The sequence below is a fragment of the Chaetodon trifascialis genome, chromosome 13 (assembly GCF_039877785.1).
Source record: "Chaetodon trifascialis isolate fChaTrf1 chromosome 13, fChaTrf1.hap1, whole genome shotgun sequence".
Classification (NCBI taxonomy): domain Eukaryota; kingdom Metazoa; phylum Chordata; class Actinopteri; order Chaetodontiformes; family Chaetodontidae; genus Chaetodon; species Chaetodon trifascialis.
Genome location: NC_092068.1, coordinates 23,577,925 through 23,602,727, shown reverse-complemented (window position 1 = coordinate 23,602,727; position 24,803 = coordinate 23,577,925). Strand labels below are relative to the sequence as shown.

The 24,803-nt window shown below is 43.4% G+C and overlaps 3 protein-coding genes across 3 annotated transcripts in view; 2 read left to right on the top strand and 1 right to left on the bottom strand.

The window, feature by feature from the left end:
• Nucleotides 1-18,920, bottom strand: part of lnpk (lunapark, ER junction formation factor) — a 51,602-nt gene extending 32,682 nt beyond the window's left edge. Inside the window, exon 1 of the mRNA XM_070977467.1 lies at nucleotides 18,901-18,920. The gene's annotated coding sequence lies outside the window, so the exon portion shown is untranslated. The remainder of the gene's footprint in view (nucleotides 1-18,900) is intronic.
• On the top strand, nucleotides 14,422-16,072 carry LOC139341122 (homeobox protein Hox-D4b-like). Its single transcript, XM_070977474.1, has 2 exons — nucleotides 14,422-15,092; nucleotides 15,768-16,072. Exons 1-2 carry the CDS (start codon nucleotides 14,657-14,659, stop codon nucleotides 16,070-16,072), a joined length of 741 nt encoding a protein of 246 aa, XP_070833575.1. The 5' UTR covers nucleotides 14,422-14,656.
• Nucleotides 18,921-19,359: 439 nt separating the features above from the next.
• Nucleotides 19,360-24,565, top strand: mtx2 (metaxin 2). Its single transcript, XM_070977473.1, has 10 exons — nucleotides 19,360-19,518; nucleotides 20,695-20,742; nucleotides 20,842-20,888; nucleotides 21,047-21,119; nucleotides 21,834-21,910; nucleotides 22,093-22,185; nucleotides 22,351-22,389; nucleotides 22,468-22,593; nucleotides 22,739-22,815; nucleotides 23,543-24,565. Exons 1-10 carry the CDS (start codon nucleotides 19,479-19,481, stop codon nucleotides 23,700-23,702), a joined length of 780 nt encoding a protein of 259 aa, XP_070833574.1. The 5' UTR covers nucleotides 19,360-19,478; the 3' UTR covers nucleotides 23,703-24,565.
• Nucleotides 24,566-24,803: the final 238 nt, after the last annotated feature.

The following is a 24,803-nucleotide window of genomic DNA, read 5'->3' as shown; positions in this document are numbered from 1 at the left end:
GCAGAAAATGCCCCCTGTGACTGTCCTGCTGTGATATATTCTGTCATTAGATTATTATGACTCATACATTAAAGTAAAAGCAGGATTTTACGGTTGCAGTTGCTTCAGGTGGAGCTCAGTTTGAACTACACAGGACTGCGACTAAGGATTATTTTCATTATAGATTAATCTGCTGGTTATTTTCTCCATGAATCGACTGTTTTGTTTTTTTGTTTTTGACAACAATATTAAAAAAAATATCGTCTTAATTATCCAGAGCCCAAAGTGACCCCTTCACAATGTCTGTTTTTGTCCAAGCAACAGACCAAATCTCAAAATTATTTAAAATAAATTCAGAATTTAAGATAAGGCAGTAAATCATCACATTTGAGAAGCTGGAACCATGAAACGTTTTTACAATTATCAAAATATTTGCCAACTAATTAATTCATGACTGTCATTGAATGAACTGTTGGGTGGTTTGATTTCTAAGAAAACATATTTTTTAAGCTCTTCATGTGTTTTGTACTCAAACATCTTTCCGCTGTCAGATAAATGCAGTGAAAATCACGTTTCCCGTGTAGAAAGTGAATGGTGGACAGGCCGTTCAGTGACACTACAGCTTCATCTGTCCTGTTTTAATTCAGGGGACACTGGACCAAACACTGGCATGTGGCGCCATCAGAGGAGTGTGTGATGCTTCTTCACTTCGGGCTTTCTCTTCAGAATAAAACCAGCCTCTGCACTCACCTTGACCCAACCCGCCTGCGTGAAACTGAGAGGGAAAAACTTCAGTTACGGCTTAATTATTCTGTCAACGCGTTTAAAAAATTACTCGTTTTATCCGGAGACATTTCTGTCAGTTAAAAAAGGCAAAAATTGAAAATATCTCATCACAAAATTAGCGTGACAAAGAATTAACTGCAAAGCTTAACGCATCTTGTCATTTATAAGGCCCAATCTGTCTCTCTGCAGCATCAAGAGCCTCAAAGCATTATGGGAACAGAATGACTGGATGAACGATTATTTCCATTAATCCATCCTGCAATATTCAAGGTGTTGAATAAAACCGCCGTGGTTCTCTGAACATGCTCTGACTTTAAAGCCATTAAAACACACTCACAAGATTTGTTCCACTAATTGAAATCCGGCAACAATTATTTCAGTTTGAGCTAAATGAAAACGGAAATGATGAAGACCTGGAACCCGTGACTTGCACTTTTTGTCCGGCAGCCATCTTTCCTCGTAGACAGAATGCAGATGTGTAGGCAGATGTGTATCTATGGAGGATGAAGCTGATGAGAGTAACGACCTCAGTATATTCATATATTGGCTCTGGCGGAGGGAAGACGCTAAAGAAAGAGTGTGTTTGAGTAATTAACAGCTGTTAGCACATAAACAGCACACATAGAAATGCATTTGTGGCTGCAAAGCACACACACACACACACACACACACACACACACACACACACACACACACACACACACACACACACACACACACACACACACACACACACACAAGCTGTGAATTAAAGTGTGTTCATGAATGGCCGCTTGGCTCATGTTATGGAAAACGTTGAGCCAGGAGTTAATCTGCCACGAGCACTGTGACCAAGTGCCTTTATGTGGTGAGATCTGCTCTCCACGCTGCCTCACTGTGTCCGCTTTCCTTCCAACCAGAGTCCGCAGAGAAACGCGGGACTTCACCGCAGTCAGGCTGTGGCTTCAGCTCGGAAAGGCGAAGCTGCTGCTGAAGCTCGTCCCTCAGAAAAAATGAAAATATTCTCGCAGATCGGCCACGAGTGACAGTTCACAGCAACAACAACAACACACACACACACACACACACACACACACACACACACACACACACACACACACACACACACACACACACACACACACAGGTTACTGCAGCTAAAGGAGTGAACGCTGGACTTAAATCGATGAGCCGGACACGAACTCGGCCCTGAGATGACTGATCATGTTGCTCCACAGCGGCCGACTGTTAATATGAATAAAAAACTGTCGCTGACACGCGGAGTTAAAGGAGGAAACGTCAACGCTGCGCTCACATCTTGTTTCCGCCGCCCTCAAGTGGTACAAAAATGAGCAGTTCTCAGGAAGAATATTTTGTTTTTATGAGAATAATATTTCAAAATAATGGCGAGAAGACGCGTTTGGTGTTTCAGAGGAGATAAATCCTGGAGCTTTTCTCAAACAATTGCAATAATTTTAATACTTTTTACTTTCATTTTGTAATTTCTCTGAGGAATACTGTAAAGTTTGGTCATATTTCAAGTTATTCTGCTCACTAATCATCTTTCAATTTATTCTTTTTATTTATTTATTTTTGTATTTTAGTCTGTCCATGTTGTGCCAGAGAAATGGAGCTGAAATGCACAGAACAAAGAAGCAGGAAAAAAAAATACCATGAATGCCGCGTGGGTTTACCGAGGCAGCGCAAAAACACCCTTTCAAAACTGGAATATATTTCAGAATAATTAGAAAGAGCCATTGTTTTAATTTACAATACACACATCAGTATTTAGGATTAGTGAGTCTGGTCTGAGGAGAAATTGGTTCGTTTGAAAGAAGAAAAAAACAAAACAAAATTTATTTTGCTCATTTTTTGGGAGTCGTGGTTCGATGAAGCTGCCGTAAAATTAAACCAAAACAGAACCGAATTTATTCTGATGAAGTGTGAGATGTTTTGGTTTCCTTTACTGTAAAAATAAAGGTCGTGATTTTCTGCTTCCCTCGCCTTCACTTCGGACAGATGAGAGGACATTTGTCCACATTTCCCTGCTCTGCTTTCTACAAAAACACGCACCGAAAAACACGCAAAAGAACCGCGAGGCAGAGCCAGAGGCCTTTTCACACTGTGTTCAGGCTGGATCCGCCAAAACTGTGTGCGTGTGTGTGCGCGCGCGCGTTTCTGTACGTATTAGTGTGTGTGTTTATTTGGAAATACTTTCTCTTGAGTGCAGCTGCCACAAATTCCACTTTGTGTCTGCGTGATTTACGAACACACGCGCGCGCGCACACACACACGCGCGCGCGCCTGTCATAAAACCGTTTTATGAGCCAGCACTGTCGGCCATTGGCCGCTAACGGTCATGTGTGCGCGTGCAGCGCTTACCCTCACGGGCAGCCGTACCTCGCGCGCTCTCGGTCCGGACCTGCTCCTCGGTACCCGCGCGCCTTCATGGACGGTCTCTCTCTCTCCAATTTTTGTGTCTTTCTGCAGTCTCTTCAAGGTTTGTGTGATTTATTCGTTCAATGCTCCGTTTGAGTGTTCGAGCAGCGCAGACTTCTCCTGTTTCCACACGTCAGGCATGAAATGACGTTTGTTACCGACAGGCTGAAAAAGTGGCGGCTCGCAGACGAAGATGAGCACGTAGATTTATTTGCATGACGTTTCGACTGTCTGCTTCTGCTCTTCCAAACTCTCCTCGGACAGACGCGTTTTCCACAGATTTCTGACATTTGACTTTTTTAAAAATGTGCTTCGAGTTTCTCATTTTGTTCTCTGTTGTGTGTGTTGATCTCAGGATGCTGCAGAGGAAAATGGAGTCCAGCAGACTCTCACATCAGGTACCAACACTGAGCTTTGACACGTGAAGCGCAGCTTAGCACTCGTGATGATGTGAAAACGAATATGTGTGCAGTCATTTCTCTGCTAGATGCGTGTGTGTGTGGATTTAATACAGCAGATATGTTCAGCTGTACATTGTTATGCTATTAATATCCAGAAATAATAATAATAAATAAGCGAATTAAGCAGGTTTTTACAGCTAAACTGCAGAATATAACTGTATTTGTAATTGTAATAAACTGCCACCACTGGCGCATCAAGCTAAAATTAGTTGCAGATGAACATAATTCCTGTATGAACACAGAGACAATGAACATGTTTGTTGCAAGATGGCTCCTGTTTAACTGTTGCTGTATTTCCAAATGCTCCAACCAAGTGCAAAGGCTTTCAAGGGAAAAGCACCCTTATTTAGATTCATTCACCAGGCCAGCTTATATCTACATTTAAGTGTGCGTGTCTGTGTACAAACCAGTGGGTGCTTATGTGCTTAAGTGTGTGTGAGGAGGCGTGTCCTCAGCGTGGTCACTTTAGAAATGTTTCTTAATGCTAATGTTTTTGGCTATTTTCGTGTGTTTAATGTGACACAAAGTGGCTTCATGTGTCTCCATCAGCTGAAAAACATAAAGGACACTTGTGGTTCTTTCAGTGTAAACAAAGAAACTTCAAAAAACATGAACAGGTTTTCTCTCTCACACTGTTTATGTGAGAGCAGCTGAATTTCTCCTCCATAAAACGCACTGGACAGATGGACAGAAGCAGACAGAAGGAATCCTCTCCTCCGTGCTTTTTGTTTTCATTGATGTTCTTTTTTACGAGGGCAGCCTGAGTGTCAGACAAAGAGACGGAGACAGTATTTCTTCCTTTTCTGAATTTTACATTTCTTTTTTTCCTCGTGACGACAGAGCTGGGAAGAAGGCGGGCTGTGAGAGATAGAGAGAAACAAAGACAGTATTTCACTGGTTCTGCTCAGTCAAGCTCAGCTGGCACTCAGTATTTACAACCTACTGCAATGCAGCAGCAGATCTGTCTGTGTGTGTGTGTGTGTGTGTGAGAGAAACAAAGAGACAAAGGGAGACAGGGAAGACAGTGATGCAGAGAATGAGACAAACATTAAATTAAAGCCTGAGACACACAGAAAGACACAAGTCAGACAGACAGAAGCTGAGAGACAGGCAGATTGAGGCAGACCCCCGCAGTTAGTGATGTCCTGTGTTCGTATAAAACATGTCTGTCTCTGTCCCTGCAGGATGCTGCAAAGGCTTCACGTTCATCTACCAAGAAGAAAACAACCTGCAGGTTTGTCCTGAGAGCCTGATTTTTACTGTATAACCTCATCTGGCTTCATTTAAAACAAGCAAACCACTGCAAAATAAAGCACAGCTAAATGTAAGAGCTGAAAATGCAGGAGAGCGATTTTAACTTTTTAGTAAAAGGTCCTTTCTGGCATGTTTATTTACAGGCTCTTTATGCATTTCACGAATGTTTTTTTTTCTTTTATTTGCTTATTTTTTCAGAGCTCACACAGCTTGACCAGTTTACCTGAAGTGAAGCAGCTGGCCGTTATCATCTGACACAGGTAATAAAAAAGGATACTAACATAAACCAAAAGCTATTTAGAGACTGTTTTAGACACATCAAACACGTTTTCTATTGGATTTAACACTGATTATAAAAGTGTGTGATATTACAAGTACGATGTGTCACAGTACCATTTTGATTATGTGGCTCTGACTATGAAGTGATGCTTAGGTCAAGCTGTTGATGGACGTTCAGGTTATTGCATCTCATTTTAAATGTTACATGCCAAGAGTGCTGTTGTCATTATGATCCACCAGGGGGCGTTAACAGTCAGGAAATAGGTGATAGTGCTGCGCAGAGATGACTCAAACAGCACATACCTGCATCAAAGCTGCAGTTTTCTGGAACTCTAAATTTATTTGGAGAATATTTTTAAAAAATTAAAAAGTGTTTTTTAAGATGCACCACAGAGCTGCAGGACAATATGCACACTGAGCGACAAATAACTGACACAAATCAATTTCAATAAAGTCGATCAACTTCTAAACTGCTGCTGAAGCTCCTCGCGCTAATGCTGCAACATCCTCATCCTCATAAAACAATTAAACCCGAAAACATGTTTAGATGAGAGTACAGTGTCGATCCACTGCTGCATCCTCGCAGCTTTACACACGCCGGAGCGGACGCGTATTTTGAACACTAGATGGCGCAACAGATTCAGGGATGATATTTTTCCTCAGCAGCATCAGCGTGCGGGTACAAGCTGTGTGTGTTTTCATCAGCCCCGGCTCACACTCCTTCACTCTCCACTTCATTCAGCCTAGAGGTCATGGGAGCTCTCTTCTCCCAGTTACCTTGAATGCACCTCCAACATGGCGTCTCGGTGCGCTCTGCTGTCCCGGGACGTTTCTGTTTGGCCTGGCCGCGGTTTTCTGTCGCAGCAGCGGTGAGGCGTTATTAGGCAGGACGCCACGCCAAGGCGCTATAAATCACGGATTCAAGTGGGCCGTGGAACAAGATAAAGAAAAGGCTGCACATCGTGAACATGGAAAATCGCGTCCTCTAAAACTTATGTTGTGGCGCATTGGTGACATTCGGCGAATTATCTCTTATTGTTATTAATAACAGAGTGAATGAACTCCTCTGCGGCTGCTGAACACTGGGGGGATATTTTGCAACACTTAGAAAAAAAAACTACACAATAAATACACACAAAAACGAATAAAACCAGATGTAAAAACACCAGAAAAGACTATTTTGTTGCACATGCGAAATACGTGTTTTCCTGCAGACAGACGGCTGAATTAATGTTCTTTGATTAAGTTCCTTTCCAAACGTTTCTGGCATTCTTCTTCTTTTTCTTCTTCTTATTGTTATTATTATTATTATTGCTGAACCATGTATTATTAAGTTAGCATGAAGTATTTTCAAACAGGCCGAAGTAACTACTGATTTAATTCATTGTTTTGACACTTGAATGTCCTCAGCAGCCGCAGAGCTGACCCGCAGCCACACACAGACCCTCGGCGTGTTTTCACAGAGCCACTTTATGGTTTTATTGCTCCCCATGTACGGAAATCAAAGCAGGAAACAAATGCTCCAAACAGCATTCCAGAAACATCCGGAAAACTGCAAACAGCGTTTAGTCTCTGCTTGTTTGGGAGGAAAAGACCGCAGTGCAGAGCACGCGGGGGTCTCGACGGGGTGACAGCACGCGCGCTCTCTGCTTTACGCACACGGAGCAGAACGTTTACGCACGGATTAGACTCCGTTCACAAACGTCCAACACAATTTCTCTCATAGTGAGTGCAAGCAAAAAGGCCCAGTGACATGAAAGAAGGCAAATATCTCTATTAAAACTGCACGAACACACAAAAATCCCTTTGCATATTCGAACAACAGCAACTGAGAAATCTTTTTTTTAAACAAGAAGCTAAAATGAAATCGAAAAGATGGAAACTCCAAGTTAGAATGGCCACAAAAGGCTTTCTTTTTATCTCCAACAGCAGAAACCCCCAGAGATTAAAGGGTTTTTTTTCGTTGGCGCCATTATCGAATAAAGCGGCTCTCGGTGCGGGGCCTAATAATTTATGAACCCGCGTGGGAGAAGCCGACAAAAAGAAAAAAAAAAAAAAAAACCCTGAACACGTGACGGTAATAAAGTGTGTTTTATTGCCGGCGGTTTGACAAGCCCCAAAATATAACTCAGAGAGAAAAGCCGACAGGCGGCCAGATGGGATTGGTAGCCGATATTTGTCCGAAATCAACAGAATGCTCTTTGTGTGGCTGAGAGAAACAGCGCAGACCAACAGCTCCAATAATCAGCTTCCATCCGCACCAGCGGGATTTTACAGCCACCAACATCCGCGTTTTAACGCGAGATCACAACAGAACATGTAAGTGTGTCTCCTTTTCATATTTGGCTCAGATATGAAGTTATGACTGTTAGGGGCAGGGGGGCAGATGGAAGAGGGGGGGTGTTAAAGTTGTGGTCCGTGGAGCCCCCGAGGGCCCCTGCTGAAGTGGGTGAGGGGGTCCAGGGATCCACCTGTAGACAGTCCAACATATAATCCAATTAAGCATCTCCAGAGGTTGTAGTTTTGTCTGTCAGGACACTCTCGTCCTCCTGGACACTCGGACATCAAACCCAGTCACTTCCAGGTCCTTGTCTGGGTGACATGCACGGCGTGTTTCAGTGGTAAGACGTGGCATCGGTTCACTTTAGACATTTTGTTGATGTTTGTTTTGTATCCTGACATTTTCAGGTCAGTTGATAATTTCTGAAATGTCTTTCCATGAACAGAATCTGTCAGTTGAGGAGAAAACTCGTCCGGGATGAAGGATTATTCAGTGATTTACCTTCAGATCCTCTAAATCCACGTCTGATTTCATTAATTTCTCAAACGTCTTTAAAGCATTGTTTTTTGTTTTATTTATTTGTTTAAATCTAAATTGTTCAAGGCCCGTGCAACCCCATTTTTAAGGAGGACTGTTGAGGATCATGGGTTTAATATTACTGATATCAAATATCTGCTTCTTGAGACTCAGTTTGGATTTTTTTTGAAGTGAACAGCTTTGTGTTTTAACGCGTTTGGCAGAAAGTCTTCAAAATGTAACTGTGTGTGTGTGTGTGTGTGTGTGTGTGTGTGTGTGTGTGTGTGTGTGTGTGTGTGTGTGTGTGTGTGTGTGTGTGATTTCCGCAGCATGTGTGTGCTTTAGTGGGAAGAAACCGCAGAATCTTATTCCATATGTTGAGGATTATCAGATTTAGGATGTTGACATCGTGATCTACCAGAGGAAGGACAGAATAAGAAGGAGAAATGTCAAATAGTAAGAACAGCTTTCAGAAAACACGTCGTGGGTTTTGTTCATGTCTGCAGGCTTGCAGGTTTTCTCTTGAATGTGACAGCACAGCGTGCCTGCGGTCGCGCTGAGGCCGCAGTGTTACCTGCCGCATTCACACTGATTTCATATGCTGGTCGCATATTGGTGGATGTTTGCGCGCGCGTGTGTAAATACAGTTTGAGTTCTCAGGAGTTATGGCGCTTTCTTGTGATGTTAAATTTTACGAGCCTCTCTCCTCTCCAGGCTGTAAACAGAGGCGAGCGGAGAGCTGCACAGCAGCAGTTCATGACGAGGAGAGCAGTTTGATTCCAGCCGCAGCTCAGGCCTCAAACACAGGACAACAGTCTTTAAAACAACCTTTAACCAAATCATGCTCAGGGTTGTAGAACACGTTTATATTATTCTATATATTATGTATTAATTATTTCTGTGCACAAGCGGAGCTGAATGTTCTGCAGGCTGACGGCTGCTACGAGAAGAAAATGTGTATTATTATTTTTATTGTTTTATTTTATCTTATATCTCTAAAATAGAAACAAATTTTATTGTCACGGCATTACGGCAGAAACCGGCAGCCCATTCTGTTTAGATATTATTCTGCAGCCCAGCAGCAGATCAGGCTCTGTGGTCGTTTTACAGTCATCCAGAGGTTTTTCAGTCCAGACTCATTCACGGTAACACACGTTCATCCATTCACATCTGCGGCAGGACTCCGGGATTTCTGCTGTTCACAGAGCAATATTTTAATCTGTATTATTATTAGTTTGCAGTCGAAAATATTTGGTAAACTATAGGCTAAATAAATAACCACAGCCTGCACATTTCTTAACTCGATTATTCGTTATTTCATTTAATCATTATTTCAGTTTAATCTATATTTGCGGTGATGTGATTGGGTTTTTTCCTTTTTGTTTAAGACCCGTTAAATCAGGCAATGGTTCCCACAGACCGCGCGCTGCAGCTGTAGCCATAACAAACACACTTTTGTGCATCCTTGAGTAAAAACGCATCGTGTTTGTGTTTCATTTGATTTCTGACTTTCGCCTCTCGGCTTCTACTTGTTAGTAGTCAGTCCGAGACGGTGCACGGCGGTTCTCAGGGCTGGAGGTCGCAGTTAATGTCTAAACCGGGTTAAAGCTGCTCTCAGCTCGGCTTTGACCCGGCAGAGGGCCGGGGGCGGAGGGGTGAGCCGGCGGTCAGCCTGTCTAAGATGAAAAAGTGAAACGACCCCAGAAAGAAAAGCCACATCTGAATAGCTTTATATCACACAGCCAACTGTGGATGAGAGGCGAATTTCATGAAGAGGTAAAGTGGGAGATACTGTGCGCTGCGCTGCTTGAGGTTCAAATAAGAGGGGTTGTGCGCAAAATGACGAAAATAATCGACACAGTGAAACCAGGTTTAAAAGCTAAAATATTTAGAAATACGTGTTCGGATACTGGATGTCTTAAAAAAATGGTGATTAGTGGAGGAACATGCGTGCAACAAAATAATTTCCCAAACTGGGATCAATAAAGAAGCAGTCAGTCAGTGCTGGTAAGCTCCTAAGAATGTTAATCAATAGCGTATCAATATCTGAAAATGGTAACTGAGGGCTGATTAAACTGCAGCTGTTTCTGCTGACCTCATCAAAAATGAAACCGAAATCAGCGTAAGTTTCTTTTTTTTTCTGGCACTTTAAAGCCTTTAATTTCAAACTGGCCTTTGCACAACAACAATCCATCTGCAGAGAGAGAAACCGGTGAAACAATGGGCTCGCGACTCCCGCAGTCCGCGTGAACTCTGGATGGTCCCCGGCTCGAGCCCCTGCGTGGCCCTGTCCAGCGCGAGGACTAATGAAACGGTGAACCAGCGGTCAACGATTCTGATTGACCCCCGCGCGACCTGACGGCAGCTAGGCGACATTCTTAAAGAAGAATGCTCTTTGAAAAAGCGAAACATCGCTCCGTTGTTGTTGTTGTCTCTAAAGGGAGTCCACCAAAGTTCAGAGCTATGAGCCCCATTCAAAAGGCGCAGGCTAATGATTCCAGCCTTCAAGCCTCTATTCAGCAGGAGAGTTTAGGCTGGAATAACTGTGAAAAATGAAAGTTTTAGGTCAAAGTCCTTTTTAGCCAAGGCGTGGATTAATAGTGGTAAACTGAATGGATTTTTCTACTTTATCTGCACATCAGTGCTCTAAACTGCAGTTTCATTATTCAAACCAAACCCATTTTAATCAATGTTTGGCCCACTTAAAGCCCCCGTGTGCTCACCTTTCCCACTGTTCTATATGAACCGAGCTTGCTTTGCGTAACGCTCTGCTGTTCCTCTCTCTCCATGCAGCTACAGCTTTTCACTTTCTAACAACAAATGGTTCAGACTGGTCTTCGCCAGCCCCTCGTTCAAAGGGCCATGGGAATTTAGCAAATGTAAACGGACAAAGTGAGTCTCTGCCAGAACACAGAAAGCTACCCAAGGCAAGAAACGGAAACAGAGAGTCTCTGTGGCATCGAGACCAAAACGCCCTGTAATATCTGTGCATAGCAAGCAAACAGCGGCAGTACTCTTAATAATGCGTTACTGTGTGTGGATGAAGACATGCTGTGAGGGGATGAAAAAGACAGTGACGCTGCCTTCAGTGCAGCACTGATAAATAGAGAGGGGTGAAAATCAATATGATATTTTACCCTTTATTTAATATGTGCCCAAGCAAAACCAGTGTACAAAGAGAGAATAACAATGACAACAACAATCCCAACCAGTGCCATCAGTCACGGCGGTGAAGCTGCCTCTCGATGCACAGAGCTGATTATAATCTAAACTCCAGCATCCTCGCATGTAGCCTTCAGTGCTCCACTGGCCGGCTGACAACAGATGTTGAATTATGTAGGAGCTGGGGACCGTCATAAATGTGTTTCGGCAGGATCTAAATGAGGAATTTAAACTTGCCCCCAGGGGCATCTTCTTCTGAGCATTGTAATCTTCACTTCAGTCCAATCTGACATCCAGGCAGAGGCGGCCATTAGCCACCATCCCGATGCCGGTCACGTTTGCACTGCGGCTGGTAGCTTGTAAACAAGCTGCTCGCTTGTTTTCCAACTTTGGCAGGTGACCAGCTGTCATTATTCTCTCCTCACAACCTCAGCGGCTGGATTCACCAACGGCTGCACAGCAGATCGTTCCCTTGCTGTTACCAAATATTTAGAACAACAAAACATACAAACAAGGCTCGTTCAACCGCGCGAGGCCGTCAGCAACCAGCCGAGATACAGTTTGTTCAGGTGTCTGTTCTCTGGAAGCAAAGCATTGATTTTCATTTCACGGTTTTTACAATTATTTTTCCATCCAGTATAAGCAGATAAACCACAATGAAGAGTGTGACACACTTAGTAGCCACCAAGGTCACATACTAATTAGCAATGCTCTTGCAGGGCTGAGCGGATGATGGATTGGGATGAAGAGTGTACAAACATCAATACATGGCCGACTCGTCTCACACCACTTATCTACTGGTGTTCCTAAAGCTGGTGTTAATCATAATTTTTCCATTGGCGTTTCACTTGTTCCACCATTTAGGACAAACTTTTGCCCCAGATGAAGAGCAGACACCCCTCCTGATGTTTTCCTCTGTAAATCACTGTCCCTCCGCGCTGCACGACAGATTTCACGCAGATTTCCCAACTCAATATCCTCCTCGTCCACAACGCACTGCTGAGGCTGCCAGTCTTCTGGGTGATGGTCTTGCTTTATTACAGTAATTACACTTATGTATTAGAATTAATGTGGTGTGCCTTAATGAGTTATTGACGTCAAAATGCTACATGCTGCAGCACCATTAATGGTTTCAATAAATTAAACAGTGACACTGATACATCATGTTGAACAACATGCACGTCTTTAAGAAATGAAGGGATTGGTTTTACATTTTCAGGCATAACAACTACAATGAAAAAAAAAAAAGGGTGTGTAAATCACTGTCAGCGACAAAAAGAAGCCATCAGCAGCCAGCCGTGAAGTGAACCTTCGCCTATATATACCCTGTAGAACCGAATGTGTGTGGAGCTGCCTCAGTCACAGATTGGGTTCTAGGGGAGTCTATGGGCGATGACTAACCATCTATCAAAATGCAAGACAGGCGAATGAGAAACTGACGGCGGTTTCCAGTGCTTTCGCCTTGAGGTCTTGCTCCCTTTTCCATTCTACAATTCACACTTAGGGGCTACCTGTGACAGCTGTCTATGTTAAACACCAAGAGCCCCAATGAGGTGATGGGTAAGTGAAAGTGAAACGGAGCAGGGTGGTTTGCACATGCTGATTTACGCAGTGTGCGACGTGATTACGACATTGGATCCAATCCCCTGGCAGCACTGAGGTCCGCTCAGTTGGGTCTTGATTAAGAAATCAGCCATCTGGCTGCAGCACGGCGCTTAAACGCAGATGCAGACCCTTAGTGTGGGCACTATGCATGAGACCCTGATGAAGATTTTACCTGTGCAGCCCACTCTGGCTGCAGCTCATGTTTGGCTGTAATATTTGAAAGCATTTGTTCACAGTACTTCTTATTAATATGACACTAAATGTGTGAAACTGAAGCTTCAAATAATAAAGTGGTTGGAAATGCTCCTATGGGGCGATAAACAATGAAGAAGTTGCTTTTTTTTTTTTTTTTAAGAACACAGTGGTGTGCACTAACACTTCCCTACACATAATATGGCAAAAGGGGCTTTGCTCAGTAGCATCTCTGTTGAAGATGCTGAGACAAGGGACTCATTCACCACCCAGACTGTTTTCATGTTAAAAGTCCACTATGGGATAATTGTCAAAACTGACAAAAAAAGTGAGATTTTGCCACTTTATGACTTATAAGGCACTTTCAGACATGCATTATGAGCTGTTCTGAACAAATGACTCATTAAGTCAGATAGATTAAGCCCAGGGAAGCTTTAGTTCACTTGCACTCGGTCAGCCGTGCCAAGATCTTCAAACCCATTACACCCTCCGCATGAGCTCCTTTAATGCCTCAGCCAAGCAAAAACATTTTCTTCCTCTTCCTTATTAAGAGTATTATTACAGGTTATATTAAGCAGAGGTAATATAAGGCAGGACATATTAAGAGGTTTTGGCTGAGCATCCTTCGAGAGCAGCAGCAGCCAAAGAGGAAACCCTCTCCTGGAGGACATAACACTCTCTTTACGGGCTGTTTCTCACTGCAAAAATGATTTTTTCAGACCCTGGAATTTCATTTTAACGAAAGACAAATGATCCAAGCTGCCGGTGCCCTATAGGGATAAAAGCATCTTCATTGTATGACTATTTCTTCGTGTGCGGGCTTAAATTCAGCATATTCTCACATTTTAGATTTTATATTGGCCCTAATTTGCTTTCATTTTTCAGCCCTGTCGCGTTTTCTTCTCGTTCAGCTTGCTTTAGCATCATTTTTTAAGATGACCAATGCATTTTTCCCTCCTTTAAAAGCCGAGGTGGTGGTGGTGAGCGGGACACCTCGGGCTGACCCCGGCCTAACAAAGCCAACTACTAGTCACTGTCTGGAATCCTTTTATCTCTTTCTTTTATTGGAGGCCTTTCTGACCGGCCATGTTTTGTTGTCCATCCTTTGACTCACCACAAGGCCAAATATGGCCCAGCCGGCCCTCAATATGGGTGAGATTAATTTTTCAGCTCTGGCCATCTGTGTGGGGGTAAAAGTCTTTCAGCTGAAAGTCATAAATCTACAGTCTGTGCGTTTTCAATAGGTGCTGTGTGAGGAGGGAGGGGGTGGGGAGTGGGCAGATAAAGAGACAAGATAGATAGATAAATAGATAGATAGATAAATAAATAGATTAATAGAAAGATAGAGAAAGTATGACTAAAGTATAAGATATATCCTACTAAAATGTACCTGATCTATTTTAGTGAGAATCAGAGGTCTGCAGGATTCTTCATGTTATTTTTCTGTCCTCAAACATCTATTCTTAACCATTTTTCCACGCCAGTAAAACTTCATTAGTCCTATAATGAACGTTTTTTTCTTTCAAATTATCCCATTACGTCTGACATAAACAACCCAAAGTGCGGTCTCTCATTGGCTGGCCGCAGGGTCACGTGGCCCGCGCGGCCGTCCGTCTATTTGACAGCCGCAGGATGGCTTGATGCCAGAGGGGGAAAAAGAGACAGAGAGAGGGGAGAGAAAGAAAAATTAGTATTCTCCTACCAGCTTCGCTATAAATCAATCATGGAGTCCTACGTGGTGAGCTGTAAATATGCTGAGCCGCAGTTCCCGCCTTGTGAAGAAGATTACAGTAATTTTAGTGACCAAGGGGGGTATTACAACAACCCCCAGGACAGTGGTAGTTATGGAGGAGACTATCAGCCCATGCAGCCCCCTCCACCTCCATACACACCACAACAAACCGGCTATCGACACTCGTTGCAGGCGCACCACCGAGAGGATGGAGAGGACCACTCGCTGCACCAAGGTGCGCCCCTCCCCGGTTACAGAGAGACAGACGCGCCCGGTAAGGAGAGGTTCTCCGTGGGTGACCTGCAGTGCCAGGCCTGGATGACCTGTGCGAAGCCCGCTCAGGTGCAGAGGAAAACGGCCTGCCAGGGGAAGGACAAGCCGCCTATTGTTGTCTACCCGTGGATGAAGAAAGTGCACGTCGCTCAAGGTGAGATAGCCTGCAGGTTTCCATCTCTGTGTCTCTAAATCACACTGTCCGTTTCATTTCTCCATCATTTCAGTTTGTCTGATTCCCATGTTTACGTTTCTGCTCTGCCAGGCGCTCTTTCTTTCTTTCTTTCTTTCTTTCTTTCTTTCTTTCTTTCTTTCTTTCTTTCTTTCTTTCTTTCTTTCTTTCTCGTGTTTTGTCCATTTGTGAGGACCTGTTTGTGTTGTTGAGTTATTTATGATCTCAGTGAGAGTCAGAGAGAATTACAACCCCTATAAAGTTTTATGGCCCTGCAACAGCGTGTGTGTGTGTGTGTGTGTGTGTGTGTGTGTGCGAGCGCGCGCGAAAGTGTGTGTCTGTGTTGTGCAACGTTGCGGCTGAACAAAAAGCTGCAAGTCTAAAAGTAGAAATCGTTCCTTGGACCTTTTCCCAGTCAACCACAAATGAAGATTAACACTAAAACCTGCACATGATAACAACTGCAGCAACGTTCAATTCAATTCAAATACGAGTTTTATTTTTTATTTCTGGGCTAATTCAATTTTATTTATCTTAATTTGTGCGTCTATTGTTATTTAGTCGTACAAGAGAAATGCTAAAAGTAGGCTTAGTGACATTTAATGTAAACACAAGATAAACGCTTTAATTAACTCTCATTTATTTATTTTTTTCCAGTTAATCCGAACCACGTGGGACCGGAGCCAAAGCGGCTGCGGACGGCCTACACGCGCCAGCAGGTTCTGGAGCTCGAGAAGGAGTTCCACTTCAGCCGGTACCTCACGCGCCGCAGGCGTGTGGAGGTGGCCCACGCGCTCTGCCTGTCCGAGCGGCAGGTGAAGGTGTGGTTCCAAAACCGGCGCATGCGCTGGAAGAAAGACAACAAGCTGCCGAACACCAAAGGAAGGAGCAAAAACAGGAAGGCGACGGACAGCAATAACAACAGCAGCGACAGCAACGCGAAGGCGGCCATAACCGTCTGAGCGCGCAGGCCGGCCGTCACAGGCAGACACGTTAGCACCTTCACCCTCCAAAACTGATGATGCTGGAATGATCCAGGGTGACCGCAGTCCTGAAACAATCCCACACGGCTTTAAACCGACAGGCTGACCCTCTGCAGGCTTTACACATTCTGATTTCTGTTTCAGCTTCGAGGAGTTTTCAAACGGTCTGTCGTGTCCAGGTTGCATCTAATTATAGCGTGATTTAATTAATTACTGTACTTTAGTCTTACATTTATGTAAACTTCCAGGTCCTATCGGTCTGACATCTTTGGTGAAATTAGAGAATTGTTTCTTATTTAGACATCCAATATGTAAGGCGTGACGCATGGCGCCTGCTGGTTGTAGTCTTGCCAAACTCTCCCTATCTACGGTGAACGAGGGGAGACTGTATCTGGAAAAACAGGGTTTTATTTCTACAGGGTAAACACAGTACAGGGTTTTATAAAAGCTACCTAAAAGATGAGATAGCCTAACTTATGAATATGCACATGACCAAAATGTTGTTTCCACAAACTGGCGCTTAAAGACGCAAAGAAACGCCAAATTGCGCGGCGGCTGACGCGCAGAATGGTGGGATAAATAATGTTTGAGCTTTTATTTTGTACACAGAGGAGCATCCAAAAACAATGCGTATTTAGTAGGATAAGTAGCCATATCGTGCAGATTTTTAGTATTTTTTTTTATCCAAAGGGTGAATAAACTTTTCAGTTTTTGGAGGGAAGTCACACATTGGTACGCACGGGAGAGTAAAAAGAGAATTACAAACAGCTAAAACGGAGGAGGGAGCTTTCTGATGCACGACGCTGACTGTAAATCCAACATGTTTTCTCAGGGTTACAGGGTTTTCACGAGCAGACCTTTCTGAAACGTTTGTTGTCTGATTCAGAACAGAGAGGTTTAAAATCGTCCTCTCTGAAACAGCATTATGTTGCATTTTCAAAGAATACGTTCACTCTTTGATTCCAGTTTAATATGCTATTGGTTTCTCTTCTAGCCTACGACAGTACTTATTTTTATTTGTATTATTTAGAAGCATATTTTATTCTTTGTAGCGAGCAACATCTGTGTTCTTTATTTTCTATGTGTTCATCTTTGAAAAAAAAAGAGAAAAACTCTTCGTGTAAGAATTTTATATGTGGAATTTTTTGATAAAATACTTAGATGATAAAAAATAAAAATGTTCCAAACTGCAAAACTGTAATTTTTTTCCTCATCTCTCTCTCTCTCTCTCTCTCTCTCTCTCTCTCTCTCTCTCTCTCTCTCTCTCTCTCTCTCTCTCTCTCTCTCTCTCTCTCTCTCTCTCTCTCTCTCTCTCTCTCTCTCTCTCTCTCTCACACACACACACACACACACACACACACACACACACACACACACACACACACACACACACACACACACACCAACTGTGTATGCTGTGATCATATTTATGCGGAGCACTGTTGGGAGGGTGTTGGGATGGTAATTAACGGAAGTGACGTAGAAATCACTTTGATGAAGGCGAATTCATCTTCATTTTTGGCTCCAAACAAAGAAAAAATCTCCGTGCGTAAAAATAATCTCCCTTTACCGCCAGTATATCAGGATGTGTGTGCACAGCCCTGACGTCCTAAACACACAGATCCTCTGGGCTCTGTCATGTTTAACAGTCAAACACAGACGAGCCGTTTGAGGTGAGTCAGGACAAATATCCGCGAGTGTTTTCACAAGTGGGAGGATTTAAAATGTGCTCCGAGTGATTCAGTGGATAAACGGTGATCCTTAACATCACCTGAGCGACAGTTTGCTCTTTAATAAATGGATATTTGAAATTTCCCACACAGAAGTTGCTGTTGCGTTAACATATTCAAAGTCCGAGGTGTGTTTTCTCAAGTCCATGCGATGGAAAATATGAAAATCTGGCCGTGATTACGCAGACTGTAATCATCCCTGGAATGTTAATAAGACATGAATCGTATCCTGCAGCGGCTATTATCATCTCTGCACGATTAAAAAATATAAATATATAAATACCTTGGAGGATCTTATGACTTCTATGCTCTTTTTACGCATTACGCACGGCGCAGGGAGAACGCGGGCTACGTGAGGTGAAAGAAATCTGCTCTCTGTGTGTGTGTGTGTGTGTGTGTGTGTGTGTGTGTGTGTGTGTGTGTGTGTGTGTGTGTGTGTGTGTGTGTGTGGTGGGATGTAAGTTAAATGAGAGGCATTAATTGGTGGCTTCCGGTCGAGACGGGGTTAAATGTGCAGGAAAGGGGCTGACATGGGGGACATGGAATATCTATCACGCTGCAGATCCACCACATAGTTGACCAGTCAGGCCAACAGAAGCCCGAATGTTCACTCACAAACGAAAAGCCTCTGAAGGGTCGCATGTCTGCAATTTGAGACAGCAGCCCGGGAAGGATACTTGACTTGTTTTCCTCCGCTGTGGGAAATTCAATGAACCTCTAAATAACTGCAGAACTGGCATTTTTTAATCGGATCCCATACTGTGCATACTTGGTTGATTATACATATTGTGACAGATTTCTTAAACAAACAAAAGCATCTGTGCATGCTCACTGAAAACATGGACATTTTATTTAAATCTAAGCCGACATAAAGAAATGGCAAATAAGCTCGACAGCAGTTGGAGAGTGTGACTGTGCAAGATAGGCTGAATTTCTTTTGAATATAAACTAAATTGCATATGGGTCATTCGCAATTTCTGGTCTTTGTGAACATCCTGTGTTATAATACCTGAGACGTACGCGCTTGCGATTGGTGGCCGTTTTGCATCCTAGCGAATGTGAATCACATCAACCTACCTTTCTGCAGTCTGACTGCCGTGAAGCAGGAACGCCCTCCGGCGGTTGCACCGAGTTACTGCAGCCTGAAAGAGAAAGTCCTTGGATTACAATATGTGATGTACTCAGATTTGATGAACAATAATTGAATGATAATCAGGACGTGATAATAAAAGGAACACCTGTACAAAACTATGCACATTATACTCCACAGTTTGCAGATCTTGTGCTGTTCAGTTGCTGTTCAACCAAATCCGGTTCAAAAGTTTGACCATTTTAAGGCTAAAATTCGCACTATGCGATAAACACGATGGGATGTTTCTGCTATTTTGTCCACCTTGTCACCACGCCACAGACTGCACCACTCACACACATATGAGAGCATTATGACAGAGACATTCACACACAATGACAACGGCAGCCAGATGTTTCCAGCTCAGGCGGAACGCGGAACTACTTCCACTGCCCGGGACATTAATCGCGGGTGGACCAGTCGGTGACTGTGGAACAAGCACTTGCCCTTAAACTTGCCTGCAGTGGAATTGACCTCATCACCCATATTAATTATTATTTTGTAATCCGGATATTTCAGCACCACAATGTCTCTCGCGGCAGATGCCTTCGTGTCGCAGATGGCAGGTAATGGGTTGACTTAGCCCAGAGCTTCTATTATTGTTTGTTAAGCTAGCTTCAGGCGGCTAATGTCAGCTAACGTTTACAACCATGAACACTGTTGCTAAGGTTAGTTACATACATGTAAGTGTCAAATTCCTTTTAACTTGGCAGGACGATTCAACTACAGCTGTAACGATGGCTGTCCTTGTCCACTTTTCTCCGTTTATAATACTAGCTTGTCCAGGCTAGCTCTGATGCAGGACTGTCACACTGGCTAAGAGTCCTAGATGGCTAACAAGGCGTCGCACACGTTTTGGGCATATACATGAAAATAAAGTTGCTTAACGGATTATTGCTAAAGCATGAACCCAAGAGAGGACAGCATATTTAAGCAGGAACAGTTCAGGGGGCTTCACCTCGATGTCAGCCTTGTGTCGAGTTCCAAAAACACGACTGACTTCAGTGAAGTGCCGCTAAATTATATTAAATTCAACCACCACTGCAAGAGCCAAGATGGCGAAGAAGTTCTTCCTCCGTCAACCTGGATGCTACTTGGTACTGGTGTACTCAGAGCTGCCACCTGTGGTTGGAAGCTGTATTGCAACAGTAATGGTGTAAAAGCATAGGCTGTTGTAATACAACTTCCGGCCATCAGGAGCAGTAATGAGCGCAGTGCCACTGAGCAGCACTCCCTTCGTGGAGAGAAGAGGACATGTGCCATCTTGGATTTTACATGAGTTGTGTAGCGTTCAGTTGAATTTACCTGCACTTTACTGGCGTAAATCGTGTTTTTGTTTTTTTCTACACCACCAGCATTGATGTGAAACCTCCTGAACTGTTGCTGAGAAGTTAAACTCCCATCTGAAGAGTTTGCATTTTCAACATTCGTCCGATTTGCACGTTCATGAACGTTGAATATCTGAATTGTGGTTGCATGTTAGCTAAGCTAAACACGGGCAAATACAACAGCGTCTGCGCTTCTGTGGGGGCGTGTCTGTTAACGTACAGTGAGGTTTTAATCAACATAACGTTGGTTTTGTTTCAATTATGAATGCATTGCACTATTAGCGTTAAGTAGGATAATGTTAAGTGTTACTCATTAGCAACATAACAGTTTGATAAGCCAACCTCACCCTCATAACTGTGCGTCTGTGTGTGTGTGCGCGTGTCTGCTCGCTCGTCTGTTTTTGACACTGACAGCTGCTGAGCCTTGGCCTGAAACTGCAACCTTGTACCAGCCGCTGAAGGGTGAGTCAGCGTTTGTCCTGGAGAAACAACATGAGTCGTTCTTATTGAAGCGTGGCTGCCAGTGTCCCTGTTCACGTTTCTTTGGTGTTGTTTTTACAGAGGATCAGATTCTGCTGTCAGACTGTGCCTCATCTCTAGCTGTTCAGGTGAACTTCTGTGTGTGTGTGTGTGTGTTCAGCGTATTCCGTGCAGACATTTGTATCTGCATGCATGATACCTCTCTGAATTTATATGTGCTTGAACAGATGAGTTAAATGATTTAAATGTGTGCTTGTTGACCCTGTCCTCTTCCTGTCCTGCACAGGCCTACCTCAGGATGTGTGGTCTTCCAGTGCAGGTGGCTTGCAGAGCAAATGCTGAATACATGTCACCTTCCGGTTAGTACACACGCAGCTGCAAAGGTGGATGTTCTCTTGTTTTGTCATACTCTGAATACAACGCTTGAATCAGAGTTTCTGATTGGAAGCATTGGTGCCGGTCCGTGTGTCAGTGCCAGATTCAGATTTTTATTCTGAGTGTTGACAGCATTCTGCAAAGGACCCCCACAGAGACCATTTTGTTCAAGAGTAAGATCCTTTTTGCGTAACCAGAAACAGCTGCTGTATCGCTCTCGCCAAAGCCACCAGACTCCATTTACAAACATTTTATCATCGTAAAACACAAACTTGACAGAAACAAATTAAAACTAACCAAAACCTTCTTGGTCCGTCTCTTGACTGTTCCATGAGTCACCACCAACTCTGGTTTGGTTGAAATGAATCCTTAATTCACAGAGAGGAGAGGGTGCAGAGGGAGGGCGGATATCAGAGAAGCAGCGATGTAAAGAACCTGTAATCACCACATAATGGCAGCTCTGGTCAGACATTGAGTTTGTGTGGAAATTAAGTGCTTGTATGTACCTCTCAGTCTTTGTGGCCCGTCTTTGTACCCACACTGTGTTGATGGACGTTAAACTGAGAGCAGTTCGACTGGAAAAGACTCTGTGACCTTCTCATTGCTGAGCTTGTGGCCTTTTGGGTTTGGTGGTCATAGACACTGCAAAAGATATTTAATGATCTGCTTCTCTCGCTGTGGTTTTTGTCTCTCTGTAGGTAAGATTCCCTTCATCCACGTTGGGAACCAGGTGGTGTCAGAGCTGGGGCCGATCGTGCAGTTCACCAAAGCCAAGGTGTGTTACTGATACTTATCACAGCTAAAGACATTTTATCACACGAAGCTGTCACTGATACAAGCTGCTAAGAATAATACTCATGCAGGGGAATCGCTTGTAGTTTCTTCTGTTCATTAGTTAGAGAAATAGGATCGACTGAAGGTGAGAAGTCATTTTCTGTTTGTGCTTTTTGTATTTAGGGTCATTCACTGAGCGATGGCTTGGATGATGTTCAGAGAGCTGAAATGAAAGCGTACATGGAGCTGGTCAACAACATGCTGCTTACTGCTGAGGTACTCACACACACACACACACACACACACACACACACACACTGGCATGTAATAAAACACTCACCTGAAACACTGTACTGGTAGAAGAACCTCAACACACTTGCACACAATTGTTATCAATATTTTGGATAATATCTTCTCATTCCGGTCTCCTCTCCTCCACAGCTGTACATCCAGTGGTGCGATGACGCCACAGCGGCTGAGGTGTGTGCACTCGTCTTTAGATCTAAAAATAAATTGGCAGCGATTAGTAGTATGATTAATCAGATGTGTTTTGCATAGATCTCACGCCCCAGATACAGCAGCCCTTACTCGTGGCCTCTCAGTAACATCCTCGCCTATCAGAAGCAGTGGGAGATCCGCAGGAAGATGAACGCCATTGGCTGGGGAGGGAAAACCCTGGAGCAGGTCAGCAGCCACCTGACCGTCAATGTCTTACATGCTTTACAATTGTTTTCATGATATCCCAGATATGATTTATGGTACTGTAGTTTCACAAAATATTGGCATTACTATACAAAAACAGAAGTGTTTGCTGTCTCTTGTGTTTCAGGTTTATGAGGATGTGAGTCAGTGCTGCCAGGCTCTGTCCCAGAGGCTGGGAACACAACCATACTTCTTCAACAAACAGTATGTATCTGACTATGTCTGCATGTTCGTGTGTCTGTTCAACTGATGCATGTCTGTCGTTTCACATGCACGCAGACCCTGGTCTCCTGGGCCAAAGTCCTGCATTTGACCTCGACCACGAACTTCCTCCTGACTTTATCGCTCTTTGACTCCTAAAGGCTCTCTGCCAGACAGACATCTTTAAGCCCTGAAGGAAAACTCTCCCAACTGCAAGCCAAAAAGGAAACGAGTGTTTAGAACTGCCTGACAGCTTTTCTTTAGCACCACCTTGTAGTGTAATAGTGTAATCACCTCCCAAAGATCATCAGAAACATCTGAAAGTGGGACTTCTTCCAAACATGTATTAATGCCTTTAAAAACACAGCTCATATTTATAATAAACACAACATTACAAATGTTGTTAATGTCACGGCTTCTTTCAATTTTTCAGTCCCGACTTCTCATTTATAGCTGAGTGGAGGTTTCCCAGTGTGAGCAGAGATGCTATAGTGTATGATGAGTACAGGTTTCTGCATGTGGTACATTTAGAATATAATCAATAACCAGTATGTTGATTAAGCATCATGTTGTGCTTTATACTGACTTAAAAATACGATTGCTGCTCTAATCTTTATTTGCCACCTGGGCAAAAAAAGCTGAGTGTATCACAAAACTAGAAATACAAATCTTTAGCTGAACGGTTGATTTCAGCATTAACAAGCAAAGAGTTTGTGTCTGTGTGTTGCAGGCCGACAGAACTGGATGCGTTGGTGTTTGGTCATCTCTTCACCATACTGACCACCAGGCTGACCAGCACCGAGCTGGCCGAGCGGATCAAGAGCTACAGCAACCTGCTGTCGTTCTGCAGACGCATCGAACAGACCTACTTTGAAGACAAGAGCTCTTGAAGGACAGAAAATAACCTCTCTGTATCATCTCAACTCATACATTCTCCCATTGTCTCGATGTAGCACAGAGAAGCTAAAAGCTGCTTCCATTCACATACTCGTCCCTTCGTGATTCTTGGATTCCTTCCCCCTTTTTGCTTCGTGCTTGTACATTTTGGTAGAAGTCCAGAGGAGCCAGATCTATTAAGGATGGAGACGTGTCCGCTGCGCATAGATGAATATAACAGGAAATGAGTTTGTTACTATAATTCCACTTATGGCTAACATCAAAGTACCGTAAAGTCACAGTAAAGATCATTCTTAAAAGGTATTTACAGCACATGATTTCCATCAAATTAAACACAGAATAATTAATGCCAGTCAGTGTTACCTGTTTTAGCTTCAGGAAGCCACCAAATGACTGACCGTAGAGCCTTTACATGTCCAGCATTATGCCATTAAATAAGAATATAATTATTTATCTCCAGGAAGAGGTCACTGTTAGCTGGGATTCAGGATCAAAGGCGCCTCAGCAGAGTGGATGCTTTCCCTCTCAGAGGCACAGACTCATTTATATGCTCTTATTATTCCATTGTTTGCACACACAGGAATGCTGTCTGCTCCGACTTGTATTATAGCGCATTCACAGATAGCCACAGAGTCTCAGAGAGGCTGAAACTCACAGCTGTGTGACAAAGCTGCCTTTTTCCTTCCTTCAGGAACTGTAGAAGCTCGTAGGAAACGTGAGGCAGTGATGTCTTCTGTACAATAAACACGTGAACATAATGATGATGAAGATGATGTGATTCTTTGCTTAGTTTTTCCACCGTTGGTTTCTTTGTGTGAATGGAAAGTGCCTACAAAATAAAAGTGACTGAACTGAACACACTGAGTCTTCTGTTCATTTATAATTTATAACAAACGTATCACACATCACGCCGACTGAAAACTGTACTGAAACAAGATCTGAAATATTCCCATATTTTACTTATATAATGCAGCAAAATCAAAGACAACAAACAGATGAAATCAGTTTTAATTAAGAGTAGCACAGCTTCAGCCTGTGAGACCATGCCATGAAATCTATTTTTAGCCTGATTTGGAGCTGACTTCACACACTCC